Below are 12,878 nucleotides of genomic sequence, written 5' to 3' on the forward strand. Positions count from 1 at the left end.
TGATATTCTCTGTAACCTCAAGGGGAAACAGACCAGCCATGAACAGAGCAGGTAGGTGATATTCTCTGTAACCTCAAGGGAAACAGACCAGCCATGAACAGAGCAGGTAGGTGATATTCTCTGTAACCTCAAGGGAAACAGACCAGCCATGAACAGAGCAGGTAGGTGATATTCTCTGTAACCTCAAGGGAAACAGACCGGCCATGAACAGAGCAGGTAGGTGATATTCTCTGTAACCTCAAGGGGAAACAGACCAGCCATGAACAGAGCAGGTAGGTGATATTCTCTATAACCTCAAGGGAAACAGACCGGCCATGAACAGAGCAGGTAGGTGATATTCTCTGTAACCTCAAGGGAAACAGACCGGCCATGAACAGAGCAGGTAGGTGATATTCTCTATAACCTCAAGGGAAACAGACCAGCCATGAACAGAGCAGGTAGGTGATATTCTCTATAACCTCAAGGGAAACAGACCAGCCATGAACAGAGCAGGTAGGTGATATTCTCTATAACCTCAAGGGAAACAGACCAGCCATGAACAGAGCAGGTAGGTGATATTCTCTGTAACCTCAAGGGAAACAGACCAGCCATGAACAGAGCAGGTAGGTGATATTCTCTATAACCTCAAGGGGAAACAGACCAGCCATGAACAGAGCAGGTAGGTGATATTCTCTATAACCTCAAGGGAAACAGACCAGCCATGAACAGAGCAGGTAGGTGATATTCTCTGTAACCTCAAGGGAAACAGACCAGCCATGAACAGAGCAGGTAGGTGATATTCTCTGTAACCTCAAGGGAAACAGACCAGACATGAACAGAGCAGGTAGGTGATATTCTCTGTAACCTCAAGGGGAAACAGACCAGCCATGAACAGAGCAGGTAGGTGATATTCTCTATAACCTCAAGGGAAACAGACCGGCCATGAACAGAGCAGGTAGGTGATATTCTCTGTAACCTCAAGGGAAACTAGTTTCCTTGTGAACTATCAAATTCAGTGTATGGTTATGTCTCTCGTTTCTCTGTGTAGTGTGTTACTGCATTTTCATTCGTCTATGTTCTGTGATGTACTAACACTCTCATCTCTCTCTGTCTCTCTCTCTGTCTCTCTCTCTGCCTCTCTCTCTGTCTCTCTCTCTCTGTCTCTCTCTCTGTCTCTCTCTCTGTCTCTCTCTCTGTCTCTCTCTCTGTCTCTCTCTCTCTCCTCTCTCTGTCTCTCTCTCTCCTCTCTCTGTCTCTCTGTCTCTCTCTCTGTCTCTCTCTCTCTCCTCTCTCTGTCTCTCGCTCTGTCTCTCTCTCTGTCTCTCTCTCTGTCTCCTCTCTCTCCTCTCTCTCTGTCTCTCTCTCTGTCTCTCTCTCTCTCTCCTCTCTCTATCATCTCTATCTCTCATCTCTTTCTCTCTCGCTCCTCTCATCTCTCTCTCTCTCCTCTCATCTCTCTTTCGCTCTCTCCTTTCTCCTCCTCTCGCTCTCCTCTCTCTTTCTCTCTCCTGTCCCTCCCTCTTCCCCTCTCTCTCTTTCTCCTTCGCTCTCTCCTTTCTCCTGTTTCTCTCTCTTCCCCCCTCTCTCTCTCCTGACCTTCTCTTTCTCTCCTGACCCTCTCTCATCTCTCTCTCGTCACTCTCTCTCCTCTCCTTCTCATCTCTCTCTCATGTCTCTCTCACTCTCTCCTGACCCTCTCTTTCTTTCTCTCTCTCTCATCCCTCCCTCTCCCTCTCCTGACCCTCTCTCTCTCTCTCTCTCATCTCTTTCTCCTCTCCTTCTCATCTCTCTCTCCTGTCCCTCTCTCTCGCTTTCTCTCTCTCTCCTGTCCCTTCCTTTCTCTCCCATCTCTCTCCCTCCCTCTCTCTCTCCCTCCAGTCTCAGCCCCGTCTCGGACCCTTGGTCGCAGGAAGCTGGTTAGGAACCGATTCACCATTGACACCGACCTCGTTCTCCATGACAACCACGAAGACTCTAACCCCACCCACTCTACCCATGACCATTCCCACCAGCCTCCACATTCCCACCAGCCTCCACATTCCCACCAGCATCCACATTCCCACCAGCATCCACATTCCCACCAGCATCCACATTCCCACCAGCCTCCACATTCGCACCAGCCTCCACATTCGCACCAGCCTCCACATTCCCATAACCCCCTGCTTCCTACCCAGACGCCTCAGCAGCAAACGCTGTTGGCGACTGGAGGCGACACGGACCGCTGGGTGGAAGAACAGTTCGACCTGGGTTGCTACGACGACCAGGGAGGAGTGACGGGGGAGAGGAGGATGGAGGGAGGGATGGAGGTGAAAGAGACGGACATTCTGAGCGACGACGACGAGTACTGCAAGTCAGTCAGGGCTTCATCAACCGAACCCAGCCTCCTGGAAGAGAGGATGGAGGGAGCGACTCTAGAAGAAAGGAACCAAGACCAGGACAGAGGGGTAGACGAGGAGGAGGAGGAGGAGGAGGAGGGAAAGAAAGAGGAGGAGGAAGAGAGGAGGAGCTCCCAGGGCATTCTCCAAGAGGACGAGTGGGGTGAAAGGGGAGAGTCACAGGTAGACTCTGTCTCCGACGTCCCTCCCCCCTCACGGTCCCCCGCACCCCCGGTGAAGCTTACCCCCCTCAGGAAGCAATGGGCTGCAGAGGGCGTGGCCGGGAAGCAGTGTTCCGTGGAGGGAGTGGCCAAGAGGGACCACTGTGATGTCATCTGGGTGCGACGCGAAGACTATGCCAACGGAGGGAACAACGACGTCTTCTGAGACTGAGGGAGGGAGGGAGGGATGAACAACAGAAATAGAGGAAGAGAAGAGAGGGATCAACGCCTTCTAGGGAGAAGAGGATATGAAAGACAGGGTATGACAGACAGGATTAGACAAGCGGGATATGACAGACGGGATATGACAGACGGGATATGACAGACGGGATATAACAGACAGGCTATGACAGACGGGATATGACAGACGGGATATAACAGACATGCTATGACAGACGGGAAATGACAGACAGGGTATGACAGACAGGGTATGACAGATGGGATATGACAGACGGGATATGACAGATGGGATATGACAGACGGGATATGACAGACAGGCTATGACAGACGGGATTAGACAGACGGGACATGACAGACGGGATATGACAGATGGGAAAAACAGACGGGATATGACAGACGGGATATAACAGACAGGCTATGACAGACAGGATTAGACAGATGGGATATGACAGACAGGGTATGACAGACGGGATATGACAGACGGGATATAACAGACAGGCTATGACAGACGGGATATAACAGACAGGCTACGACAGACGGGATTAGACAGACGGGATATGACAGACAGGGTATGACAGACAGGGTATGACAGATGGGATATGACAGACGGGATATGACAGACGGGATATGACAGACGGGATATGACAGACAGGCTATGACAGACGGGATTAGACAGACGGGACATGACAGACGGGATATGACAGATGGGAAAAACAGACGGGATATGACAGACGGGATATAACAGACAGGCTATGACAGAAGGGATTAGACAGGGTATGACAGACAGGGTATGACAGACAGGGTATGACAGATGGGATATGACAGACGGGATATGACAGATGGGATATGACAGACAGGGTATGACAGACGGGATAAGACAGACGGGACATGACAGACGGGATATGACAGACGGGATTAGACAGACGGGATATGACAGACGGGACATGACAGACGGGACATGACAGACGGGACATGACAGACGGGACATGACAGACGGGACATGACAGACGGGATATGACAGACAGAATAAGACAGACGGGATATGACAGATGGGAAAAACAGATGGGATATGACAGACAGGATATGACAGATGGGATATGACAGACAGGGTATGACAGATGGGATATGACAGACGGGATATGACAGACGGGATATGACAGACGGGATATGACAGACAGGGTATGACAGATGGGATATGACAGACAGGGTATGACAGATGGGATAAGACAGACAGGATATGACAGATGGGAAAAACAGATGGGATAAGACAGACAAGATAAAACAGACGGGATATGACAGACGGGATATGACAGACAAGATAAAACAGATGGGATATGACAAACGGGATATGACAGACAAGATAAAACAGATGGGATAAGACAGACGGGATTTGACAGATGGGAAAAACAGATGGGATAAGACAGACAAGATAAAACAGACAGGATATGACAGACGGGATATGACAGACGGGATATGACAGATGGGAAAAACAGATGGGATATGACAGACAAGATAAAACAGATGGGATATGACAGACGGGATATGACAGACGGGATATGACAGATGGGAAAAACAGACAGGATATGACAGACGGGATATGACAGACGGGATATGACAGATGGGAAAAACAGATGGGATAAGACAGACAAGATAAAACAGACAGGATATGACAGACGGGATATGACAGACGGGATATGACAGACGGGACACAAATGTGACTGCTGAGTTCGTTCACACAAGCTTTAAAAAGGAGGTTTTCGAGGAGGGACGAAGGACCCCTGTCGATGTAAAAAAATCTCCCCTCACCGCTCCACGGGTGTATTCCCTAGGAACCAAACAGAAGCAAACAGGGAGGGACTAACCTGAACTTAAGAAACACTCGTTTTCATTTACGAAACGTTTTCCATTACAAAACGATTTGCACTAATGAATACAACCCATCGCCCACCTTCTCCTGACAATCCTACTGTCTTCTACTTAGTGACAGACTCACAGTCTCACAATGCCTCAACTGAACTGCTATCAGATGGGAGAGAGAGGCCGCACATGCAAACACACTGGACTATAACGTCTTCACTGAACTAAAATCTCGTTGCCAAAAAAAAAAACACAAAAAAAAGTTTATTTTTCAAACGCAGGAATGATGAGTCATATTTTTTGCTTCTCTGACTTAGAAACTGTGTTTGTTTGTTTGTTTGTATGTAACACTCAAGGGCTGTGTGTAACTTCGCAAACCTTGTCTGCATCTCAGATGCTACCGTATCGTGTACCCTTTTCAGTGCACTGTTTTTCACCCTGGACCCATAGGGTTCGTATCCTAAACCTTGTCTTCAGGGGCTACAGACTGCTGTGTAATATACTACATAGAGATAGCTAGAAGACACAACTTGGATATAAATACACAAAGAGGAGATCTCTTTCCATCTCAATGGTGTACAACCCTGCTAGCTTTACCGCGCTTCTACTGTTCTGCTCGATTATCGGCTGCTGATAGCACTCAGAGCAACTATCCAGGCACAATTATAGCTTATTGTCTTTTCTAAAAATAACATTCTTTTTTTATTCACGTCTACCAACATATTTGTTCACATCTTGATTTTGTTGACTATAATTTGGGGAAATAATTAATAATTAATAAACAAAATATTTTTGGGGTTTTTATTTCTGTTTACATGACATCCAGTGTTACTCACTCCCTGACCCTCGCATGGGACAGGATATGACATCATAATAGTAATAATATGACTTCCTGTTTTACTTGAATTTTCTTTGGAGTTTTGTTTGAAAGGAAAATGTTTGACAAAACACCTGCTGTTACTGACTGCAAAGCAGGATCAATGAATCGGCTGACATTGATTATTTATTTTTTTATTTAAAAAGGAAGGAAATAACCATCATTTTTCTGGTTCAGCTAAACTTAGATCCTTGTTTTTGGTTCTTGAGTAAATTAGACCATGCCCATTTCAAGCTTATCTTTTAAAGTAAGAAGTTATTTCAGAATAATTAGGCAAGTTAAGCTGGATAACTCAATAAATATGCTTTTGTAGTATACCCATCTGGACTGCTGCCGATGTCGACCCCACTACTGTGTCACGCTGCCTTCAAAATGCTCCTCAGAACTGGGAAATACGAGGTTCCCGATCGGGAAGTAAACAGTTGAACGACCCTCCCAAGTCGGACTTCCGAGTGGAAAAGTCTGAGGTCATTTTGAGTTGTGATGTTTCGTCACTGACCTTTCTCACCTTTTCAATCAAAAGATTTAAAAAACGAATCAACATTTTGACATCGTCTAATTCACTGCATCAACGTGGATAATGCAGCTAGTTTGACATCATCTAATTCACTGTATCAATGTGGATAATGTAGCTAGTTTGACAATATTATCAACATTAAGAAAGCTAGTCAACTCTATCATTAGCTATGTTAGCTAGCTTATCTAGCTAGCAAAAACCTATTAGGTTTAAGAATTGTTTCCGAATTCAAAAGCAATTGAACATTGCAATGTCAGACTTACGACTTTCTAACTGGGAAACGTTTCAGTTCCAACGAGCATTAGCTTCTGACTAACTCTTAAAGGAGTTATCCTTAGCTTCTGACTAACACTTAAAGGAGTTATCCTTAGCTTCTGACTAACCCTTAAAGGAGTTATCCTTAGCTTCTGACTAACCCTTAAAGGAGTTATCCTTAGCTTCTGACTAACCCTTAAAGGAGTTATCCTTAGCTTCTGACTAACCCTTAAAGGAGTTATCCTTAGCTTCTGACTAACTCTTAAAGGAGTTATCCTTAGCTTCTGACTAACCCTTAAAGGAGTTATCCTTAGCTTCTGACTAACCCTTAAAGGAGTTATCCTTAGCTTCTGAGTAACTCTTAAACAAGTTATCCTTAGCTTCTGACTAACCCTTAAAGGAGTTATCCTTAGCTTCTGACTAACCCTTAAAGGAGTTATCCTTAGCTTCTGACTAACCCTTAAAGGAGTTATCCTTAGCTTCTGACTAAAGGAGTTATCCTTAGCTTCTGACTAACCCTTAAAGGAGTTATCCTTAGCTTCTGACTAACTCTTAAAGGAGTTATCCTTAGCTTCTGTTTCCTCTTGTGGTTGTACGACAAGTCACAATCAAGGCAGTACACAAAGCAAAGACGAAAAACGTTTTCAAACACGACATCTGTTCTTCTTTTGGTTTTACACTATCGAAGACCCGCCCCCATCAGTCCTCCAAAACCAGACGGCCTCTCTGCTGAGTGGAAATAGAAACTAAAAAGTGTTCCTTTTGAAGTAGAACAAGCCTTCCCTGGTTGCCAGATACGTGTAGTGTACCACAAAGCAGGATCAACAAGTTAACCGGTGAACTTGCCTAAATATTCTGAAATAACTTTATTTATTTAAAACGACAAGCTTGAAATGGGCACGGTCTAAACTGAACCAATAACTAAAAACACGTTTTAAAGTTTAGCTTTCTGATTAATAAAGCAGAAAATCTATCTTTATTTCTAGTTGTGTATTTAATGTTAGCTGTTGAACTCATTGATCCTGCTTTGTATACCTCTCTGGATTAGTTGCCAGATCGTTTTTGTTGTTGTCATGTCAAACAGAACGGTATTTATCTACAAATGAGCAAAGATAAAACAAAACAACAACAACAAAATTTGAAATCTGAAGAAGAAGAAAAAGCAGGTCTTTGTTGTCTGTCTACATTTGACATTTTGGTCATTTAACAGACGCTCTTATCCAGAGCAACTTCCTGTCTATTCCCAACCAGGGATCTATGTCCTAATTCCTGACTAGGCCGGCTACTGCTAAACTACTGTGCTTTCTCTCTCACACTGTCTTGTTCTATGTCTATTCTAATACTCGTGGCACAAAACACTGAATACTGTATATGTCTAAAAACAAACACAGACTAGTGCACCATTTATGGATGTATTGATGCTGCACTTCTACTCAACCCGTGGGACAGAATTACATGGAACTGGGAGACTTTCTGATCAAAACAACACATATACAGGATTAAACAGGACCCGGAGTTTTACCTGCACAATATACATTCATAGGGGTTCTATAACCGTTAGAGCTTCTATAACAAGAAACACTCTGGCTCCAGTTATAGCTTGTATATATATATATATATATATATATATATATATATATATATATATATATATATATATATATATATAAAACAAGGGCCCCGAGTTGTTCCTTGTTAGTTCACACAATCATGCAGATAAAACTCCTGGCTCCGAGTTAGCAATGAGACCTACATGCAGGATGTTCAGGAATGCTGGACTAAAAACACAACTAATAGTAGTTGTTGTTGTTGCTGTTGTTAGCGTTAGCACAAATGGCAAATCAATGATATTTTAATAACTTCTAGGACCTATACTACTACTACTACTACTACTACTACTACTACTACCCCTGAGATTGTCTGCATCCCAAACGGCACCCTATCCCCTATATAGTGTAATAATTTTACCCACTTCCCCATAGGGCTCTGGTCTAAAGTAGTGCACTATTTAGGGTATAGGGTAGTGTTTTGGTTTACAGGGTGAAACCTCCTTTGTCTTTTCCCTCTTTTTGTGTATTTTGCATTTTTAAAACTGTGTTCGTACATTAGGACTGTCGATTACCATTAATATAACTATTATTATTATTGTTGTTATTATTAAAAAAAATACATTTCTTATCGGATTTTGGTATTTTGTCTTTTTTCTGTGTGTGTGTTTCTCAATATAATATATACAGTGGGGCAAAAAAGTATTTAGTATTTAGACAGACCTGTTAATTAAATGATGAAAAGACGAGGATGAAGCAGTCTGACAATGTAGAAGGCTCATTACAGTTTCTCGATCGGGTACAAGCATCTTTTGGAACTGTGGTTAAACCTATAGCAAACCAACCATGGTCAAATTAACTGGAGTTAAACGGACCTATAGCAAACCAACCATGGTCAAATTAACTGGTTAAATGTACCTATAGCAAACCAACCATGGTCAAATTAACTGGAGTTAAATGTACCTTTGGCAAACCAACCATGGTCAAATTAACTATTGATAAACATACCTATAGCAAACCAACCATGGTCAAATTAACTGGTTAAATGTACCTATAGCAAACCAACCATGGTCAAATTAACTGGAGTTAAATGTACCTTTGGCAAACCAACCATGGTCAAATTAACTATTGATAAACATACCTATAGCAAACCAACCACGGTCAAATGAACTGGTTAAACGGATCTATAGCAAACCAACCATGGTCAAATGAACTGGTTAAACAGATCTATAGCAAACCAACCATGGTCAAATGAACTGGTTAAACAGACCTATAGCAAACCAACCATGGTCAAATGAACTGGTTAAACGGACCTATAGCAATCCAACCATGGTTTAAATGAACTGGTTAAACGGACCTATAGCAATCCAACCATGGTTTAAATGAACTGGTTAAACAGACCTATAGCAAACCAACCATGGTTTAAATGAACTGGTTAAACAGACCTATAGCAAACCAACCATGGTTTAAATGAACTGGTTAAACAGACCTATAGCAATCCAACCATGGTTTAAATGAACTGGTTAAACGGATCTATAGCAAACCAACCATGGTCAAATGAACTGGTTAAACAGACCTATAGCAAACCAACCATGGTCAAATGAACTGGTTAAACGGACCTATAGCAATCCAACCATGGTTTAAATGAACTGGTTAAACGGATCTATAGCAAACCAACCATGGTCAAATGAACTGGTTAAACGGACCTATAGCAATCCAACCATGGTTTAAATGAACTGGTTAAACGGACCTATAGCAATCCAACCATGGTTTAAATGAACTGGTTAAACAGACCTATAGCAAACCAACCATGGTCAAATGATTAAATAGATTTTCAGAATGTCAGATTAAGTTCCTACCTTTGTTTCCTGGATCGAATATCTTAGACCCAATTTTTTGCTAAACTTTATATACAATTGTCATAAATGAATACAAAGTTGAGTGTAAAAAGTGTTTAGCTCACAGAATATCAACACGTAGCAGACTGCACAAAATGTTAAATGTCTTTAGTAGTAGTAGACTATAAGGAAAGATGAGGACTGTCTAACTGCTATGATTCTTGACAACACTGCAGAGAAGAAAGTTGAGTTATTTTGTAAGTAACTTTGGGGTTTTACTCCTAAACACATCATCTCCAACATTAAAGCTTTGTTTTCGATGTGATTTGAGACTTGGTTGATATTAGTTGTGTTCCTACATTGTATTCACCAGGGTCCTTATTTCTTTAGTGGATTGTGTTTCTGCGTCGGTGGAAAGTTGCCGAGCCGATGAGCCCACCAGCCTTCGCATCGAATACATGCATCTGGATTACGATGATGGTGATGAATGAATCACACAATGTGGATATTTAATTTTTTTCCTTTTGATCAGGAATAATATTTAATTTGATGTGTATGAATTGGGGGGGTGAAATATGCATAAAAAAAGGACAGTAATTACCCATAATTCCTGCATCTTTTGATAGTTGTATTTCCAAATTTGATCATCATGATTTAGTTACTGCAAAGACAATCTATTGATCTGAAATCAAATCTACCTAAAAGACAGACTAACTTTCTGTTTTGTCAGCTTAGATTCAACAAATATATGTTTGTGTTCATCTTTTTTGCAGACAGTCATGTTTTAAAGAATGCACTTGCGATTCTGACGGTATCATTTGGTTTGGATTCATGTACTTGTTTTGAGAAGACAGCTACATTTTAAAAATAAAATAAAAAGTCCTGTTTTGCAAACTGTCACATAGTTTTGTGTCTTAGTTGTATTTCCAAATTTGATCATCATGATTTAGTTACTGCAAAGACAATCTATTGATCTGAAATCAAATCAAATCTACCTAAAAGACAGACTAACTTTCTGTTTTGTCAGCTTAGACTCAACAAATATGTTTGTGTTAATCTTTTTTGCAGACAGTCATGTTTTAAAGAATGCACTTGCGATTCTGACGGTATCATTTGGTTTGGATTCATGTACTTGTTTTGAGAAGACAGTTACATTTAAATTTTTAAAAGAAATGTACTGTTTTGCAAACTGTCACATAGTTTTGTGTCTTGTGAACACCGTTTCGACAACTGACAACGTTGTTACAAAAAAATGCATGTATGAGATTGAGAAACTGTAAAACTGTAAATAGTGGAGTCTCTTATCTGTTCAGAAGTCTGAATGGATTATTCACATTAAATTCACCGGATTGACCACCAGGTGGCAGTGATTCGTCACGGGAAAGTGTTTCACTAACTACCAAAAGTGTACGGGTCTGTATCTTCGTCGTCTCCAGTGTCCTCGTCTTGCCTCGTTTATAAATCGTTGGCCTTCATGATTTTCACACAAAAGCTGGAATTTATAAAAACTATACTTAAACTTGAAAATGTGCTTTCCTCCCCCTGCAAACTTTAAACCATATGTACGAACAGTTTATATTGGTGAAATATTGTGTTCCCAGAAGGCAACAGTCGCAGGAATATATGACGACACTATATAAGAACAATAAAACAGGAAACTAAATCGAAAAGGCAATTGTTTGTGTTAGTGAGAAGAGTGAAATTATTATTACTGATGTTCTTGCATCCAGTGTGTCAGGATGGCCGAGCGGTCTAAGGCGCTGCGTTCAGGTCGCAGTCTCCCCTGGAGGCGTGGGTTCGAATCCCACTTCTGACAGTCTATTTTGTTGGGCTCCCGAGTGGCGCAGCGGTGTAAGGCAATGCATCTCAGCCCTAGTGCCGTCACTACAGACACCCTGGTTTGAATCCAGGCTGTATCACAACCAATTTCATTGGTCCTACTGTACAGTAGTAAGTATATAAACTCAAGTATTTTCCTCTATGCGATCCGTAGTTTAACGGTAGAACAGACTTTTTCCATTGACGTTTTGTAGGCTACGTCTGAATATGGCAATATTACATTTCTCGAGTAGACACTTTTAATTTATCAACATAATACATTATTACACATATCATGACCATTGCAGAATAAATTCCTCACCTTTTCTGGCCATGATGAGTTCATAATCTCGAAAAAGACATACAACAAATTACCATGGCATCGCTCATTTAATTGAGCCTATATTATATTTAGTGGGTTGTGTTTCTGCTTCGGTGGAAAGTTGCCGAACCGATGAGCCCACCAGCCTTCACATCGAATACATACATCTGGATTACGATGATGGTGATGAATGAATCACACAATGTGGATATTTAATTTATTTCCTTTTGATCAGGAATAATATTTAATTTGATGTGTATGAATTTTTTTTTTTGGGGGGGGGTGAAATATGCAATAAAAAAAGGACAGTAATTACCCATAATTCCTGCATCTTTTGATAGTTGTATTTCCAAATTTGATCATCATGATTTAGTTACTGCAAAGACAATCTATTGATCTGAAATCAAATCAAATCTACCTAAAAGACAGACTAACTTTCTGTTTTGTCAGCTTAGACTCAACAAATATGTTTGTGTTAATCTTTTTTGCAGACAGTCATGTTTTAAAGAATGCACTTGCGATTCTGACGGTATCATTTGGTTTGGATTCATGTACTTGTTTTGAGAAGACAGTTACATTTAAATTTTTAAAAGAAATGTACTGTTTTGCAAACTGTCACATAGTTTTGTGTCTTGTGAACACCGTTTCGACAACTGACAACGTTGTTACAAAAAAATGCATGTATGAGATTGAGAAACTGTAAAACTGTAAATAGTGGAGTCTCTTATCTGTTCAGAAGTCTGAATGGATTATTCACATTAAATTCACCGGATTGACCACCAGGTGGCAGTGATTCGTCACGGGAAAGTGTTTCACTAACTACCAAAAGTGTACGGGTCTGTATCTTCGTCGTCTCCAGTGTCCTCGTCTTGCCTCGTTTATAAATCGTTGGCCTTCATGATTTTCACACAAAAGCTGGAATTTATAAAAACTATACTTAAACTTGAAAATGTGCTTTCCTCCCCCTGCAAACTTTAAACCATATGTACGAACAGTTTATATTGGTGAAATATTGTGTTCCCAGAAGGCAACAGTCGCAGGAATATATGACGACACTATATAAGAACAATAAAACAGGAAACTAAATCGAAA

At 41.4% G+C, this 12,878-nt stretch overlaps 1 protein-coding gene and 1 non-coding gene across 2 annotated transcripts in view; both read left to right on the forward strand.

Moving 5' to 3' along the window:
• LOC139388131 (rho guanine nucleotide exchange factor TIAM1-like) overlaps positions 1–4,235 on the forward strand; it is a 182,737-nt gene extending 178,502 nt beyond the window's left edge. Inside the window, exon 30 of the mRNA XM_071134712.1 lies at positions 1,858–4,235. Coding sequence (XP_070990813.1) covers positions 1,858–2,741 — 884 coding nt within the window. The 3' untranslated portion in view covers positions 2,742–4,235. The remainder of the gene's footprint in view (positions 1–1,857) is intronic.
• A 7,144-nt stretch (positions 4,236–11,379) lies between these two features.
• Positions 11,380–11,462, forward strand: trnal-cag (transfer RNA leucine (anticodon CAG)). The gene has a single exon. It is a non-coding gene; the product is annotated as a tRNA-Leu (tRNA).
• The last annotated feature ends 1,416 nt before the right edge of the window (positions 11,463–12,878 follow it).

Source organism: Oncorhynchus clarkii, chromosome 29 (assembly GCF_045791955.1).
Source record: "Oncorhynchus clarkii lewisi isolate Uvic-CL-2024 chromosome 29, UVic_Ocla_1.0, whole genome shotgun sequence".
NCBI lineage: Eukaryota > Metazoa > Chordata > Actinopteri > Salmoniformes > Salmonidae > Oncorhynchus > Oncorhynchus clarkii.